The sequence below is a fragment of the Polyodon spathula genome, chromosome 1 (assembly GCF_017654505.1).
Source record: "Polyodon spathula isolate WHYD16114869_AA chromosome 1, ASM1765450v1, whole genome shotgun sequence".
Classification (NCBI taxonomy): domain Eukaryota; kingdom Metazoa; phylum Chordata; class Actinopteri; order Acipenseriformes; family Polyodontidae; genus Polyodon; species Polyodon spathula.
The window spans coordinates 1967013-1983914 of NC_054534.1; the positions used below are offsets into that span (position 1 = coordinate 1967013).

The 16902-nt window shown below is 40.5% G+C and overlaps 1 protein-coding gene across 4 annotated transcripts in view; it reads right to left on the reverse strand.

Annotated features, from left to right (window-relative positions):
- Positions 1-499: 499 nt before the first annotated feature.
- The window catches only part of LOC121308062 (rhotekin-like), a 123716-nt gene continuing 107313 nt past the window's right edge, over positions 500-16902 (reverse strand). For 3 of the 4 annotated variants that reach the window (XM_041240387.1, XM_041240445.1, XM_041240512.1), the window contains exons 11-12: positions 13901-14005; positions 500-1853 (exon numbers count right to left, since the gene is read on the reverse strand). In XM_041240387.1, the coding sequence (XP_041096321.1) occupies positions 1399-1853; positions 13901-14005 (560 nt within the window). In that variant the 3' untranslated portion in view covers positions 500-1398. Of the gene's footprint in view, positions 1854-5823; positions 5924-13900; positions 14006-16902 lie in introns of all 4 variants that reach the window. The other variant, XM_041240592.1, reaches the window with a different exon arrangement.

A 16902-nucleotide genomic window follows, 5' to 3' on the forward strand; every position in this document is an offset into this window, starting at 1 on the left:
AAAACTTCACAGCGGCATATGCCGTGTTTCAGCATTAAATACTTCCCGTTTAGTAGACTCAGCACAGCTCATCAAACAAGTGGCACAGATTTAGTCAGAATTGAAATCGGAGAAACAGGGACACCACACTGCAATGGAGTATATACCTCAAGCACAAAAAACAGGTCAAAACAAATGGCACTATAAATGCCAAACTTATGAAAAAACATTCCAACATAACCACTTCCCTATACCGAGATATCTGGTTGAGCTCTCAGCAAAGCCTCTCAGGAGTAAAAACCACGGAGTGTTCCACATATCATGTATGTGCTGTTTCATGCAGCGTCTGCTGTATAATGAACGTGCGCTGACCATTTACGTGTAGTGGAGAGGCCAGCAGATTCGTGCACTGCTGCGTGGTTTTAGAGCTTTTAACCTCATCTCACAGACAGGGAACAGAATCCATAACGGCAGTGCATCACACAGCACTGCCCATTACACAAGAACTTTGAATATATACACAGTATTATAGAATATGTAATTTTTTTTTATTGTATTAGATTTTTTAAAGCTTTTTTTAGTTTTTTAAAATGGGGAATCTGAAGGCTTGACCTATTTAACAAAGTTACATGTGAATTAACTGACGCATGATCCTCCAGCCAGTGTTCGAATATTAGGAGTAGAACCCATGGTTATTACTGAATGTAGAAATTTAGATTATACATAGAATACGTAATACATATTTCGGATATATAAGATTTATACATATACAGATATTTACATGGGTTATTTGAACACTGCACATACTGTATTTGCAGTATATTTCACAGAACAATCTTGTTCTGTTTTGCTCTGTTTTCTTATCTAACTGAAATTGACAATAAATGCCCGTAATGTCGCATCTATGCATACCCTAGTGGCGACTACACCACTGCCTGGCCTGGAACTCCACAAATGTACTTTTATGTAAGTATATTGACAGGAAATGTAATATTTAAACAGTGGTGGTGTTTAAACCGCTCAGTCTTTAGATCAATTGGATTGACCCCAGGAAGGTTACAGGTCTGGACCAGGGGTAAGAATTTTCCTCTCGTCTGTCAGGGTTCATTTTTTTTCATGTAACATAATGACGTTTCTTCCAGTTGTGTTCCCAAATCCCCAATGCTGGTTTGGTGAAGGTCATTTCAGTTGCATATTCTAAATAATAGCAATATGAGAAAAAACATTAAAAAAAAAAAAAAAGTCTGATATTTGCAGTGTAGCCCTTCAGGAAACGAGGTATTTGAAATCCAGTAGCTGAAAGCACGGTGGGTTGAACGTGAGTGGTTCTGGTAGTCTACTAAACCAGGCAGGCTGTGGTTGTGTGGATAGCTCAGACCCCCAGTCTGGATAACTGAGGGGCTAGACCGGGCTCTGCAGTCAGCTCCTGGGGTCCAGCTTGGCACGGAGGTTGAGCAGGCTCTGGCGGGCGGGTGTGGGCCGAGAGAAGGGGGCGCTTTCAGACTCGGGGGTGGAGCTTCCCTCGCTGGAACTGCTGCTGGAGGTGGAGGCGGAGTTGGTGCAGGACAGCCCCATGAGAGGCCGGGCAGGGGGCTCGCTGCAGGCCTGCCCCCGGCTCTTCAGGCTGCTCAGCTTGGCATCAAGGGAAAGGGTGCGGGGGCGTGCTCGCCAAGGCCGATGCTGGGAACAGGGGCTGGTGCTGTAGGCGCTGTCACTGTCCGAGGAGGAGGGGACGATGTGGCGCCGATGGTGGGGCCCGTCAAACAGCGCCACCCAGTGAGGGGGAGGCTCCAGGTTGCGGCGAGTGTCGAAGTCCTGAATCCGTCTGGTCAGGATGTCCGTGACGGTGCCAATATCGTCGGAGGAATCAATAACTGCGGGGGCAGAGAGAGAGTGATTACACACAGAGCTGGATGGATCCTTCTGGAAGAGGGCAACACACGTATCAAATTTCACAAATTTCAGGAATTTTACTCATTGAAAAGATATTCTATTTGTTGCTGTCATCTAATTAAACTTCCTATATTGGAAGTGTCACCCCGTGACACTTGGCAAAGCTTTAAATAGCACACAAACTATCAATTAGAATTATTCAATTTTTATACTTTGACGTGCTAAGCTATTACACTAATACCGTGACTAACAAGAAGGGCAAAACAGCACATTCAATATGTAAACCGGCAGATTCACCCACAGAAATACAAACTGCTATAGTTTGAAGTGTATGCATTTCAGGCAACAGGCTGATAGACAAATCAACATGCATCCTAGTCACAGCAACAAAATTCAACATTAGAGGCATTGGTGACTTGAAAAAGTAGATGAACATGACCAGAAATGTAAGAAAGCTCCTCTACGTTTTCCCAGAGCCTGGTACTCTCAACCTGTGCTAATGAATGCCCTTGCCACGTTTCACCACAATCTGATACCAAATTCTCTAGATATAGATAAATAAGTAGTGTGAAGTACTTCTTACAGATACATGCTTCTATCTTCTGTCTTAATATTCTTACAAGTTCAATAATTCGTGCTTTCAGGTACAACAGAAACTCTACATGCAGTACTGCACTCCTTGTGTAAAGGGATGGGTTGTATTTATTTGACACAAATCCGCCCTTGTGGTTCTGTAGCTAATTAATTATAAGGCTTGGCATCACCATTGGATTTCCATGACGTGATCATTTCAGCGCTTCAGAGTTTGAGAGGACGTTTGTATTCAGCTAAAAGAATCCACTGATTCAGATTAGATTGTATTGTGTAAGGCACGGTAAGGAGAGGTAGGGGTGGGACACCCAATAACAAATCCACCCAACAGCACACATAATCAGAAGACAACATTAGCATTTAACCACACTGTTAAAATGCATTTAGGGACCGCACCAGTTCATTTCCACCACACTGTTAAAATGCATTTAGGGACCGCACCAGTTCATTTCCACCACACTGTTAAAATGCATTTAGGGACCGCACCAGTTCATTTCCACCACACTGTTAAAATGCATTTAGGGACCGCACCAGTTCATTTCCACCACACTGTTAAAATGCATTTAGGGACCACACCAGTTCATTTCCACACACTGTTAAAATGCATTTAGGGACCACACCAGTTCATTTCCTGTGGTTTTTATGTTTTTTGTAAAACAAAAGGTATGTTAAAAGTTTACTTTTGATATGACATCTGACATTCCTGAGATCAGAAGAGCCGTTCTGCATCTACACTATTCACAGGTATTGTTAAGCACCACAGAGCAGCTACTACAAGAGCTGCAAAATTGGGGCTTCATGCTTCTGCAGAACTGTAACCCTTCCTCCCTTTAGGTTTTGCATTATCAAGGGTATGCAGAGGTGTATTTTACTGCTTGAAAGGTTTTGGTTCATTTGAACAGCTTGTGTCTCCTGCTGCTCTACTGATCTGCTAGCTGTCATTTCACCATGTATTTGACGCTTGGTAACCGCTTTCACTTTGCACTGCCACCAGGTTCCAGAAAAACTGGGACCACTGTGATCAGGGTTAGACTCCTAAAGAAAGCAGCGAGTGGACTATAGGGTTACGCAGTGGTGCATGTTTCCTACACACAAGGGGCTTGGGGACCCATCAGGCCCCTAGGGATTTATTTTCTTCACATTTATAGCAGCGCCAATGTGGTTAATTTTACACCTAAAAAGATGAAGAAACTGATCTATAGATATAATCTGGGGAGGCTGGCTCCATGAAAAGACAGTTAGTTGGATGGGAAAATTATTATTTGCATGTAAATACATACATTATGTGAAGATTGGAACAAAGTTTTAGGCTACCAATAATCAGTATAATAATTAATAGTCGAACATTTTGAACTGGAAAATGCTGCCAATCTCTCTGTTGGGTAGATTGTCTATGGAAGGTTCCCAGCCCAGAATCTGAAAATGAGACTCTCTAAACAAGGAGGCTTGTCCTTGCTTGTTCTTGTGAAATATTATTTGGCTGCAAGGCTATATTCGGTGCAATACTGGATTTTTAAAAATGTTAATGCCGGAAGTACCCACATGAAACCATCTGGAAAACAATCTGACCATTCACATCGCCTAACTGGTCCCCCCCCCCCCCCCCCCCTCAAAATTGTTTAAGCATTTAAAATAAAAACAACTATTTTACATGCACTAAATGTCTGGCATACTGTTTAGGAGTATTTAAAACTTGAGGAGAATAAATGGAACATCAAAATGTTAAGGATGCTTGGTGGTCCAGTGGTTAAAGAAAGGGTCATGTTACCAGGAGGTTACTGTGTGTGACCCTGAGCAAGTCACTTAACCTCCTTGTGCTCCGTACTTTGGAAGAGATATAAAAAAAAAAAAAAGGTCCTATTGTACATGACTGCAGCAGCAGCAGGTGTTGATGCATAGCTCGCCACCTACCTAGTCACTGCAAGTCTCTTTGAATAAAAGCATCTGCTTTCAAATAAGCCAAGTCATCACAATAACCCCAATATAGCCCACACAATAGCATACATCCATTCAAATACATATTACTGCTGCATGCTAAGCAAAAAAGAAAAACAACATGAAACTGCAAATAAAAACAAAAGCATAAAAAACACAACATTAGTTAAAAAACTAAAATGCAATCGCTCTCTAAAATCCAGCTGTCACGTCAATTTCAGATCCAGATGGAGGATTGTCAATTTCAGTACTGCACTGTTTAGCCACAGAGCGTGCAGGCAGACGCAATGAAAGGGAACATTAAACGATGAACTATTGAGAAATAGGTGGCTAGTCAAGGCAATTAACAATGAAGGTGGAGAGTGAAAAACAAAAATAGAGGGTGGACAGGGCCCACCCTTCCAAAATAATGAGTGGACTGCGTCCATCCCCGAGTCTAACACTGACCGTGATACTATTGAGCCCAGACAAGAACGCCTCCAAAAAACACTGACAACACCCCTGTGATGTTAATTCTTCTTATCTACTGTGACAGTGTGAGTGATGGTTAGTTTCAACTGTACATATTGTACTCAACTCAGAGTCCCTTTCAGCTCAACTCTCCATGATAAAAACACATTCCGAACCCTGGGTGTGTGTGCGTGTGCAGATTATTGGGAGTTAAAATCCTCCTGCAAAAACACATGGGAATGTGGCTGGAGCCACGAATTGGATTAAATAATGAATTTAGTCTCCAGCCACACGAGTATAAATAAGGTGATCAATCACAGGTGTTTGCTTAGTTAGTCTTGAGAACTAATGTCAGTTTTCATGGTAAGAGTTAGTGTTTCGTGGTCTGTGCTGTCTGTTTAGTTTATATTTCATGAGTTTTTGTCAGACCTTTTGTTTTGGCCCTTGTGCCTTTTCTTTTGACCAGCGTGGTTTTTGTTAGTGTTTGTACTGTTTGTTTTTGTTTATTTGTTTAATTAAAAGACTCATTAGCATATTCAAACTTGCATCTTCTGTCTCTGGGTCTACTTCCAGATACTCAACAGCCTGGGCTGTGATGTCATCCTGTCACACCCCCATTTTGTATTTGGGTCTTACATTTTTGTGACTGGCATGTAACACTTTACATTTGTTGACACTGAATTTCATTTGCCACAATTCTGCCCAGTTCTGTAAGCAGTCTAAATCTTTTTGGATTTCCTGGGCGGTTGTAAGAGGGTCAGTCACTCTTCCAAGCTTTGTGTCCTTTGCAGATTTGACCAGCTTGCTAATTAGCCCCTGTTGATGTAGACAGCATAGCTAAAGCAGCACGACCATTGCACTGTAGTGGATCAGAGCCTTGGAGCAGGGAAATGGAGTGGACGGGCTGCTCAGACCTGTGCCTGGGGAGCAGGTGATGAGATGGGGTGGCTGTGATGAGGAGTTCTGTTACTTCACCTGTCGTTGTAATAGGAAGAGAGCAGAGCCCGGATCTCAGCCGACACGGCGTTATCCTGCAGCAGTAAGCCTTCGCAGGAGGAGGCAGGGAGAGGAGGGGCTGGGGAGGGGGAGACAGGGGAAAGAGGTAGGCAGGGGCAGGAAAGAGAGAGAGAGAGACACAGAGCCAAGAGTCATTGCGTTAGAGGAAGCACTCAGTTATCAGTACAGAGAAACAGGCAACGCTAGATTTCCAGAACACAGTGCTCAGATAGAAAAGCCCAGAGAAGGTGCTGTGTTATTGGCGCAGTAGTAATATTCACAACATGCGTTTTATGTGAAGAAAGTAAGTCATTCCATAAGAAAAGAAACACAGACATCCAGAAACAAACATGACACAATGGACCATGTTTTCAAAGCATTTCCTCCATTCTTTAACTCCTGATTTTGGAAAGGGGAGAAAATGATGTTAATGTTACAAAATGAAAAATATAACACATTGAGAGAGCTGAACGGAACTTAGATAGATCACTTAGTTGTTTGGTTGTAGTTTTGTTAAATTATTTTACTTCTTAAAAAAAAAAAACAGGAGTTAATTAAAGACTGGAGTAAATGCTTTAAGGGTTTGGTTATGTTGGAGGGCACCTTTTTGGGAATTATATTTCACCACAAGGATTCTTGGAAAATGTGGCCTTCATATTAAAATAAGGATTTTAAGCTGTACTTTTAACCCTGTGTGCACTGGCAGCTTTTAGTCACCCCAGAACATTGGCCTGTTGTATGCAGCAGCATTCCTTTGTATCTGTACTCCGCTCATGCATTCAATGCACGTTGGATTTTAGACGTTACAACAACTGGGTAAGCACGAAAACCATGTTAAAATAAAAAAAAGAATTCCAGGAAGGGGTAGGTGAATCCCTTTTCATGATCAATGAGCATCTGTTTTCTCCTTGACATGCAAAATTGAAATACTATGCATAGAAAACAGGAAGTATGAGGTCACCCCACGAAAAAGCCTGGTCGCCGTTATCGGTTGCTATTATATGCCCTGGATAAAGGCGCCTTCAAATAAAAAAATAATAATGATAAAAATAAATTACAAAGGGTTAATGCAGTGCATATAGGCATTGCACTGCAATACAGCTTTGGAATAGATTCTGAAAAGTGCTACTGTATACTGTTACTGAATGTACAGGTACAGCAAATCGAAAGCTACTGCACTGTCGCTGTGAATCCTTAACAGTACAATAGTGTCCAGATACGGTATTGTTTTCTCTTGTATTAGGTTATACATCCAATTGCTGATGTATTAACAAATCAATTACATGCAACTATCATAAATACAAATGTAAAACCATGCCCTATCTCGAAGTGTTCTATATGTCACAGCTAAACGTTGCTGTCTGTCTTTTCAGCCCTGGAACACTCATTTCAGTAAGCAGAGCTGCATGTTTAGCATCACAAGTACAGTGCAATGGTCTCTGTTCAGTATTGAGGGTAGAGGGTAGAGGACTGTAGTAGGGGAAGCACTAAACAGCCAGCTAGTTGATTACAAAAGTGTCCGTCTAGCTCAGTAATCTGGTACTCCGCTAATGGCACGTCACCTGATTGAGAAGTAATTTGGCAGCATGCGTTTGATGATGGACGGAGGTGCAGGTGCAATTCCTAAACATATCAATCATGACATTGAAACAGTTCCAACCAGTTTTCAAATCTAGAGCACAAACAGCAAAGTGTTACTACACAGTACATTCACAAATAGAGCGCCAGACACTACCAAATACTTGACTTACTGTATTACTCTGAATTAATGCTGCAGTGCTTATTTTAAATTGCTAAAAACAACTGCAGCGCTCACTCAAGGGGCGGCGGTAATTAGAAGTACTATGGTTTTCAAGAGGCATTTTTTTTTTTTTTTTTTTAATGTTTTTTGAGGGAGGCTTATATAGAAGTTTTTTTCTGTGGATACAACTTGATCAGTGTTGGAAAACATGGATTGAGAATTGATTAGGGGTTTGCTACACATGTGGACTAGCAGAGCTATACTGGTGTTCTTTTCTGAAAAGAGACTAATGTTGCAGATAGCAGACTGTTTGGTTCAAATTGCATGTACTGCTAACCACTGATAGAGACGATGCGTCTACAAACTGCCCAACAATGACTGCAAGCTAATGAGATAACAATGCTGTGGACTAGAAGGGAACAGGCTCTAGACTTCAGAGAGATCAAAAGAGATAATCCCACTGGCATCAAAGGGGGTCGCAAGGAGATAACAAAAGGCAGATGTATGGACCTTTTGTCTCCAGGAGTGTGAAGAATGCACTGAGTTCAGAGGTTGTCACACTAGACCACACACACAGACACACACACAATAAATTCAATTACCTTGACCATTGGTTAAGTGTCAGAGAAAGGGGAGGTGGACCATCTATACAGAAGGGTATTTAATGTCACGCAAACATTGTAATGTTGAGTGTTGTTTGTCCTGTACTTGGGACCAGACTCCCTGCATATTTCAATAAACCTGGCAACTGATTGAAGAAAAGGACTCTGTGCATTTTCTTGAATCTACTTACTCATCATCTATTTTTTGTAAGTTACTTCAATCAGGATGGTGAAAAAGTTCTTTAAACTGAAAGCTGTTGAGCTTGCAGATGAGATGAGTGTTTGAGTAGGTAAGGTCACATACCCCAGTGTAGCGTGGAGAGGGAAGTTTTCCCTTTCTTTTCTTACAGCAGTTTCTTAGAGTCGCAAGGCTGAAATCTTTCTCTTCAACAAGACAAGCAAGACAACTTAAACACTCCCGGTCTCCCGATCCAGGCAGGGTCTTGGTGAGGAAGAAGAGTTGATCCTGTGACTATGCCGTAAACAGTAACCCCACAGCGAGAGCTACACTACGCTTCTGCTCCCCATTGTTTTTCACAAATAAAAAACAAAGTCATAAGACAACAGAGACATTGTAGTCGATCTGGTTACAAATCAATTTCCAAGAACTTTCTCAGAAAAAATGGAGGCATACACCACAAATACCCAAACTGCCACAGGAAGGGAAGGGATATACTTGTCACTTCCAACATTCAAATTAGGAAAGGTATCCATGGCTTACCGGTAGCTGTCAATTAAAAAAAAAAAAAAAAAAAAGTATACTACTGGAACTGTATTTTGTTCAGTACAGAAAAGACGATATGGAACCGCACTGACTACAGCAATCTAGGGTGTCTAATAAAGTCAGCACAAAAACATGAGCATTCCAGCGTCACTTGCGAGCTGAGCCACTGTAACACTTAAAACGTTTGGACAATCCTGGATTGATGCTCAACTGAATGAGCAGAAGTGTAGGGATACAATACATTACAACAAGCAAGTAAGACAAAATCATTATGAGGTTCTTAAACGCTGGATTGATTCTGTTGTTTACCTTGGCCACCAAGAACTGGCATTCAGAGGGCACAATGAAGGCACCAATTCCTCAACTAGAGATAATTATGTGGAATTACTTTCTCTGATTTCTGACTATGACAGCTTGTTGTGCAATCACTTGTCAACAGCCACAGTATTCTCTGGTACCTCCAACAAGATTCCAAATGGCTTATTCTCTTCGGTGCCTCAGGTTCTGCTAGATGCAGAAGGAAGCCAAGTCCGTAGCTATAATAGCAGATCAAACAACCGACAATGGAAACGCAGCTCAGCTGTCTTGTGTTTTCAGGTATGTGACTGACAGTTTCCCGAAAGAAGGGTTGTTCTGTGAAAATGTTACATTTACTAAAATTAATAAAAATGCTTTTAAAAAGACCACAAATTCCCATTGGGCTTTATATAATATATATATATATTATATATATATATATATATATATATATATATATATATATATATATATATATTATATATATATATATTCTATTGTTCTTTTACTATGCCGGACAGCCACTATATCATTACCTTTTTTAAAAACATGCACGGATTAATCTACCGATCTATTAATCAACTAGCCCATAAATTAACCAATCTATTTTTAATCGATTGACAGCCCTGACAGTGCTGATTTACTTCTACCCCAGTATCAGTGCATAGTGCTGTGTACCTACCTTTTGTTTGGGTTTGTAATAAAAAAAGAGTGTGTTCTAGAAAGTTCTAGAAATGCGTTCGAGTTCATCTGTGCCCTTGCCCTATAATAACCCGTATTCGATATAACTAAGCCTTAAGTCATGCTTATATAACTTGTTTTTGTCAGAATGTTCTAGGGAAAGGGATGGTTTATTCAGAGGGCCGAGCCTCGAGGGAGTGATCTGGCCAATTACTCTCTCGCACGCAGAAGCCTAACTTGGTAAGTTATAAAAGGACGGGGTTCTCCCCTGCTCTGATGAGAGTCAGCCGTGAGGATTAGCGCGCAGTCCTGCTCGGTATTTTTTGGAGACAGTTGCTTTCTCTTACCAGGGTCGAAGGGCTCTCCCGATCCGCTTGGAAGGGTAAGAATTAATTCAGTTGCGTCTCATGGATTGTATTGATCTGTGATTAATATAATCTTTGTATGTAACCTTGTTGGGTAGTGTCCCGTTAGGGATATCGTTATTCACAGTATAGCATCTGTGTATGTAACTGTGTGTGTGTGTGTGTGTGTGAAATAATAAAGGACCTTTTGAAATTACTCTGTGAAGTAATTGTCTTATTTACCTCCACATCAACTTCCTTTTAAATTTAAAGTAATTAAATTTCACACAACAGGGTTCCATAAACTTTACAGAAGGGCTGGACGAAAATGACATTTTCAATTATCGGCTGTAAATTATCACGATAATTATGATTATCGGCTGAATAAATAACATATGTAAAATGTCTTGAAACTTATCAAATTTAAAGCTATATATACTTGAGCAACATGACAACTGCCTCTATGAGTTTAGAAGATATAAAAATAGACAACTTCCAAAGACCAGCATTTTTAATAAAAGTTATGAAACAACTTTTGAAATATAGGCTACTTATTAAAAAAGTGTTTCCAAAAAAAAAAAAGTTCCATAAATTATAAATTGCGATTAAAAAATATCAGCCTTTCAGACTGCATGCTCGTGGCTGCCGAACACAGACACTTGCAAGTGGAAAGATGTGGTTTGCATCTTCCACCAGTTTAGTGGATCAACCTCAATATCACTTTCAGGGAAGCTGAGATAGTCCATCCAATTCCGCCCTCAAACCGGAGACTTCGGTCTCACACATTGCTCGTATGTACGCACCACTGAAGTATTTTCTTGATGGAATCTCATATCTGTTGTCCAATGTGTTTATCAGATATTGAAATCCAGGTTTCTCAACAGTGTTTCGGGTGATTCATGCTACAGATTTACGTTCCAGAAACTCAGTTAATGTTATGTTTGAGCTTCTCTGTTCAGATTTAGATTCGACTCTGCCTCTGTCATATTTTGGTCTTGCAGAAATATGTGAATATGAATCTGGATGGTGATCTCTCTGATGGGTGACGAGATTAGTGGTATTCCCTTTGCATGGTATTGGTTTTCGACACTGCTTACAGACGGGCTTACTACCTAGCGGATCACTCTGTCCAAAAAACTGACTCACAGGACTGATGCTGGGTTTTTTTTCTCAAATCTTTTCTGGAGTTTTGGGGTTTTCTGCAGTAGCTATCACCACTGGCTTCAAGCATTCACCTACGCAGTGAATCTTACCTCTCAAGTTACAACTTCCCACTACACAGCGCGCACAGACCACGTCTTGCGCCTCACATACAGTTCAGTGCTGCTCACTGCTTCAATGCAGAGTTACTGTTACACACAAGCGTATCATAGTGGGTAACGGACGATAATATGATTATCAATATAATTTCTCAATGCAAGAAAATTATCAATGCAAAAACGTTACCGATAATATCACGATAATCGATTATTGTTCCAACCCTACTTTACAGTATGCTCCAGTGTGTAATTGTATTCTTTTGTTACATGATATTCAAGTTTATTAATTTGTTTCTATTTGTAATGTTTTGCCACACTTATTCAAGGGCTTTGGTAATTCAAAGTAATCCGGTCTTTTTAAGTGGCAACCAGTCGACCTACAGCATTCGACCCTATCAAATGAACAGTCGTTCTGCTCGCACTTTGAGCAGTATTGAAGGGGAGGGGTGTATTATGTTGCTCTGTTAAAGTCCCCTCAGTAACACAATGGTTCAAACTTCAACAGGACAGGCTTTGTCCTTGCAGCTCATTAAGACACACTCATTATATTGGAGCTGCCCTACTTCGCTCATTCCAGTGGTCATAATAAAATGTAAAACGCTCACACGAAAACCTCATTTGCACATATAATTACATATGGGTTAAATTCCTGCATAAATAATTACATAAATATATATAATATATATATATATATATATATATATATATATATATATATATATATATATATATATATATATATATATATATACACACACACTGAACAAAAATATAAACGCAACATGCAACAATTTCAAAGATTTTGCTGAGTTACAGCTCATATAAGGAAATCAGTCAATTGAAATAAATTCATTAGGCCCTAATCTATGGATTTCACATGACTGGGAATACAGATATGCATCTGTTGGTCACAGATACCTTAAAAAAAAAAAAAAAAGGTAGGGGAGTGGATCAGAAAACCAGTGAGGTTCCCTGAGACTGTTTGTGCAGAAATTATTCAGTTGTGCAAACCCACAGTTTCATCAGCTGTCCGAGTGGCTGGTCTCGGACGATCCCGCAGGTGAAGAAGCTGGATGTGGAGGTCCTGGGCTGGCGTGGTTACACGTGGTCTGCGGTTGTGAGGCCGGTTGGACGTACTGCCAAACTCTCTAAAACAACGTTAGAGGCGGCTTATGGTAGAGAAATGAACATTCAATTCTCTGGCAACAGCTTTGGTTGACATTCCCACAGTCAGCAGGCCAATTGCATGCTCCCTCAATACTTGAGACATCTGTGGCATTGTGTTGTGTGACAGAACTGCACATTTTAGAGTGTCCTTTTATTGTCCCCAGCACAAGGTGCACCTGTGTAATAATCAAGCTGTTTAATCATCTTCTTTATGCCACACCTGTCAGGTGGATATGTGCACAAAATTTGAGAGAAATAAGCTTTTTTGCATATGGAAAATTTCTGGGATCTTTTATTTCAGCTCATGAAACATGGGACCAACACTTTACATGTTGCATTTATATTTTTGTTCAGTGTATATAATTCTATCTATGTACAACACATATAACCCTCTGTCATCTGCATACCTTCCTGAGAACGTGTACAGCTATGGACAAAAGTTTTGCATCACCCAATAGAATGAACAAATTTTGCTTCATAAAGTCAAATGAAACCTGCTGAATAATGTTATGTTAACATATAGAATTACATACTGCTTTGTCGTTTCCCATATAATTTTCCAATGAAAAATGTGCCATTTCAAAATCTAACATGAAATACTGTACCACTATTATGGCTTCCTGTAGTTTCTTTGATTAAATAATGTTAAATATAAGATCTAAATTACATACTTTGTTTTGTTTTAATTAATGTCTCAATCCTAACATTCTAGGTGATGCTAAACTTTTGCCATAGCTGAAGGTACAACTGGGTATATCATGAGAGAGAGAGCTGGCTTAATGGCAATTCAACACCACATAACTTCAGGACTGCTGCTGGTGAAATCCTCCCTCGCTCTCCAAGTATAACCTCGGCAAAGACATTGGGCTCCTGTACATTCTCAAAGCTCTATACTGCAGACTGTACAGCAAAATTGTTTTCAGAAAGGCTGAAAAGATGCACACACCAAACCTGAATTTAAGGGGCTTATAAGTGTCCAGTAGTTTTTCTTTGAGCTACTCCACTTGGATGGGAGTTGCCGGGCTGTTTTGGTGACAAGGACTCTGTTACATCCTTTGTTTAAAGACTCTGAACGGATCGGTTTTCTCTATTTCAGTCCCAGCAACACCAGCGCTACTCTTTGTTATTTGTGTGTATTTAGTCCTTCACAAACAGTTGGAGACTGAAGTATGTAATACTGTGTTTCGAGCAGGGAGGACCTGATGTCCCACAATGTCTTTACTGACTACCAGAATCCCTACCCATCTCGTGGTACAGGGAGCCCTGCTTGGATATCGTTGCCGGGGCTTTCCGTGGCGACGGCATCTCAATCTTCATGAGGTCATCGCAGCACTGCTTCCACAGACCTGCAGGAGGCAGAACATTCATTAGTCAGGGTGAACACAAGGGTCAGCAAGCAAACTGCTGAGAGAACAGGAGATGCAACATGAAACTGAATTATAAATCCTGTCCCTACGTCACTGCTGTTGGTTGTCAGGAATCTCCTGGGTGGGCTGCGAGATGGTTCCAAGGGGCTGTATCACATACAAACAGGGAATCAATTCATTTAAATGAATACTGCTGTTAGGTGCTTGGGGTTATTTGAATGTAACATTAACGTCATACAACAAAAAGGGGTGAATGTAAGTTCAATGTTGCATTTACAGTCCGTGCAGAACTGAGTACAGTAACTACTGAACACTGACACGAACAGAGTGAAAGCAGTGGTACTTCTACAGGTACAAACAAACAGCCTGTTTCACTACAGCTGGGGTCCTCAGACAGCATGTCTAAAGTGATGGGGGCCTCAGCCTTGAGCCAAGACAGCTTGGGAAGCCCAGATATTTCTGCTCATTTATTCAAACCATTTGAAGAAATCACCATGGGGAAAAAAAAAAAAAAAGAAAAAAAAAGTGCGTTTGAAATTACATCTTAAAATATCTGCACTGCTAACACAGCTAACTCATATTACAGGAGTTCCTGTTTAGTTTAGTTTATTCACTTTATGCCCACAGGTACATCTCAATAGTGCAGCACTAACACAAAGAGGGACCTAAGTAGACCATACTCAGTAATAAACAATATAACATTATTATATTTATATTTAAATTTCATAACAACTAAAACAAGTTCACTTCAAAACGGCATTGATGCTGAACAGAAGTTTAAACCCAGAGAGGCTTGACAAATGACACAATGGAATCCAGAAGGGCATTCCAGAACCCCAAGGCTGTTCCAAAGAAAGAATAACGACACAACTGAAAGATAAGGACTGATGGTCAGAGCAGTTCTGTGGAGACCTCTCAGCCCAGGTCTTTTATAAGCACAGACTGACAGAGGTAGAACACAGTGACTGTACAACCTTATAGAAATGAACAAGAATAAAATAGTTTAAGAGAAGGGCGACTAAGAAGATTGTCATGAGTAGAAGCCCAGTTCCAGTCATTCAATACAATCCTACAAGCACATCTGTGCACGGACTCAAGCTTCTTAGTACTGTCCTAGACAAAACAGTGGTACTGTAAGATAGGTCTTACCAAACTCTTGTAAAGATGCAAATCAACATTTGGAGGGGCCTCTCTAAAGGAACGAAAAATAAACCCCAAAATTATTTCTTGCTTTGCTGCAAACACAATCAGCATGGTGTGACCAGAGCAAGTTATCAGATACCCCAAATCCCCCAGGAGCTTCTAACGAGTGAGGTGCACCAAATATCACTAGGAACTTAGAAGAGAGCTGTCCCACAAGGTAAGAAGAAAACCAGCCCAAAATGCCTTCAACAAACCCGTATTTAGAAACACATCTAACTCATATTACAGGAGTTCCTGTTAGATGGTTTTGCAAAATAAACAATGCAAAATACAACAGACTACCCCTTTTTTTTTTAACAATCACAATGTACTTCTATCAAATTCCCAAATACATGCGATTACCTTCATAATCAAATATTGGTTTAAAGGCAGGTGACAGTATGACAATATGGCACCACATTCATTTACAATGCAGTCATTCACTGAAAAAGTGAAGTTGATAGAAAGGGGTTATTATCTTGTCAGAATTACAGCTGCATTAATTGTTGGAACAATCTGGATCTATTCCTGGCAATTCCCCTTCTTCCTCCTCACATTCACAATCCATTACATGTCTTACCTGTTGAACTGGTTAATATCTGCTTTATGTGCCTTGTCTGTTATAAACAGAAAGAGCAGCAGAGCATTCAAACACAAAACAAAACGCAGTATAACAAGATATTAAAACAGGCAAGAAATGAAATATTCCTGGCATTGGAGAGGGTACAAACCCTCCATTTAATGAGTCACAATACACCTGGTTCACACAGTGAGCCATACAAACTTAACACCACACCCCTGAACTCAGACTAAAATGCTTGCCTACTTGTCTAGGCGTCGGTGTGCTCAAGCTATCCCTGATAGGCCACACCTGGATTTTATAGGAGCATTTTTACAGTACTGGAGAATCCCATACTTCGAGGTTCTGCAATAAGAAGGGAACGCACAGGGAGAGCTGCACTGACTTTTGCACTCCAAAGGGGTTAGGGAGCTGGCCTGTCTCATCGTGCTCCAGCTCCCCCTACTGCTCAGGGGTCTCACGAGTGCAGACGGTGTTTAGGTTTGCAGGTGAAAAGTGGCAATACACTTGACAGTGTGAACCCCTGTTCAATTAGTCTTTGACAATACAACTGATCAAAAACATGGATGGAAAAAAGATTCTCATATCACCATTTACACAAACCAGTAATATGATGCTCCCATAAAATCAAGCTGTAGCTAATCCCAGCTGGGTACATGTTAATCAAACCGACTTGTTGGTGTCTTATAAGTTTAGCCTGTGATTTCATTGGTGCCTTCCTGTTTTCTCCTTTTCAGCCTCAGTATTCTCCAATACCCCTTTTCAGTAACCTACTTCCCATACTTGTTTATACAGAAACTTCCCGTTTGCTCGCTTTTCTTATTCTTCTACAATGCTCCCTTGTCTTCAAATGCATTCAACGTTATTTACAGATTTCAGTGCAGCGTGCACTTTGAAAGCAAAGGGGGGAGTGCTCTTTGTTGTAAGTGAGTATGTCATGTGTAGTCTCTTATTGTAGAAGAGATACCATCTTTGCAGTTTCGGTGAGAGGACGGCAAAGTGAAGCAGAAACACCGAACACATGACATATCAACTTACTATAAACCACATAATGAAGACTGTACTCAGGACCAGCTTTAAAGCTAAAATATTTCCATTTTTGTATAATATAACA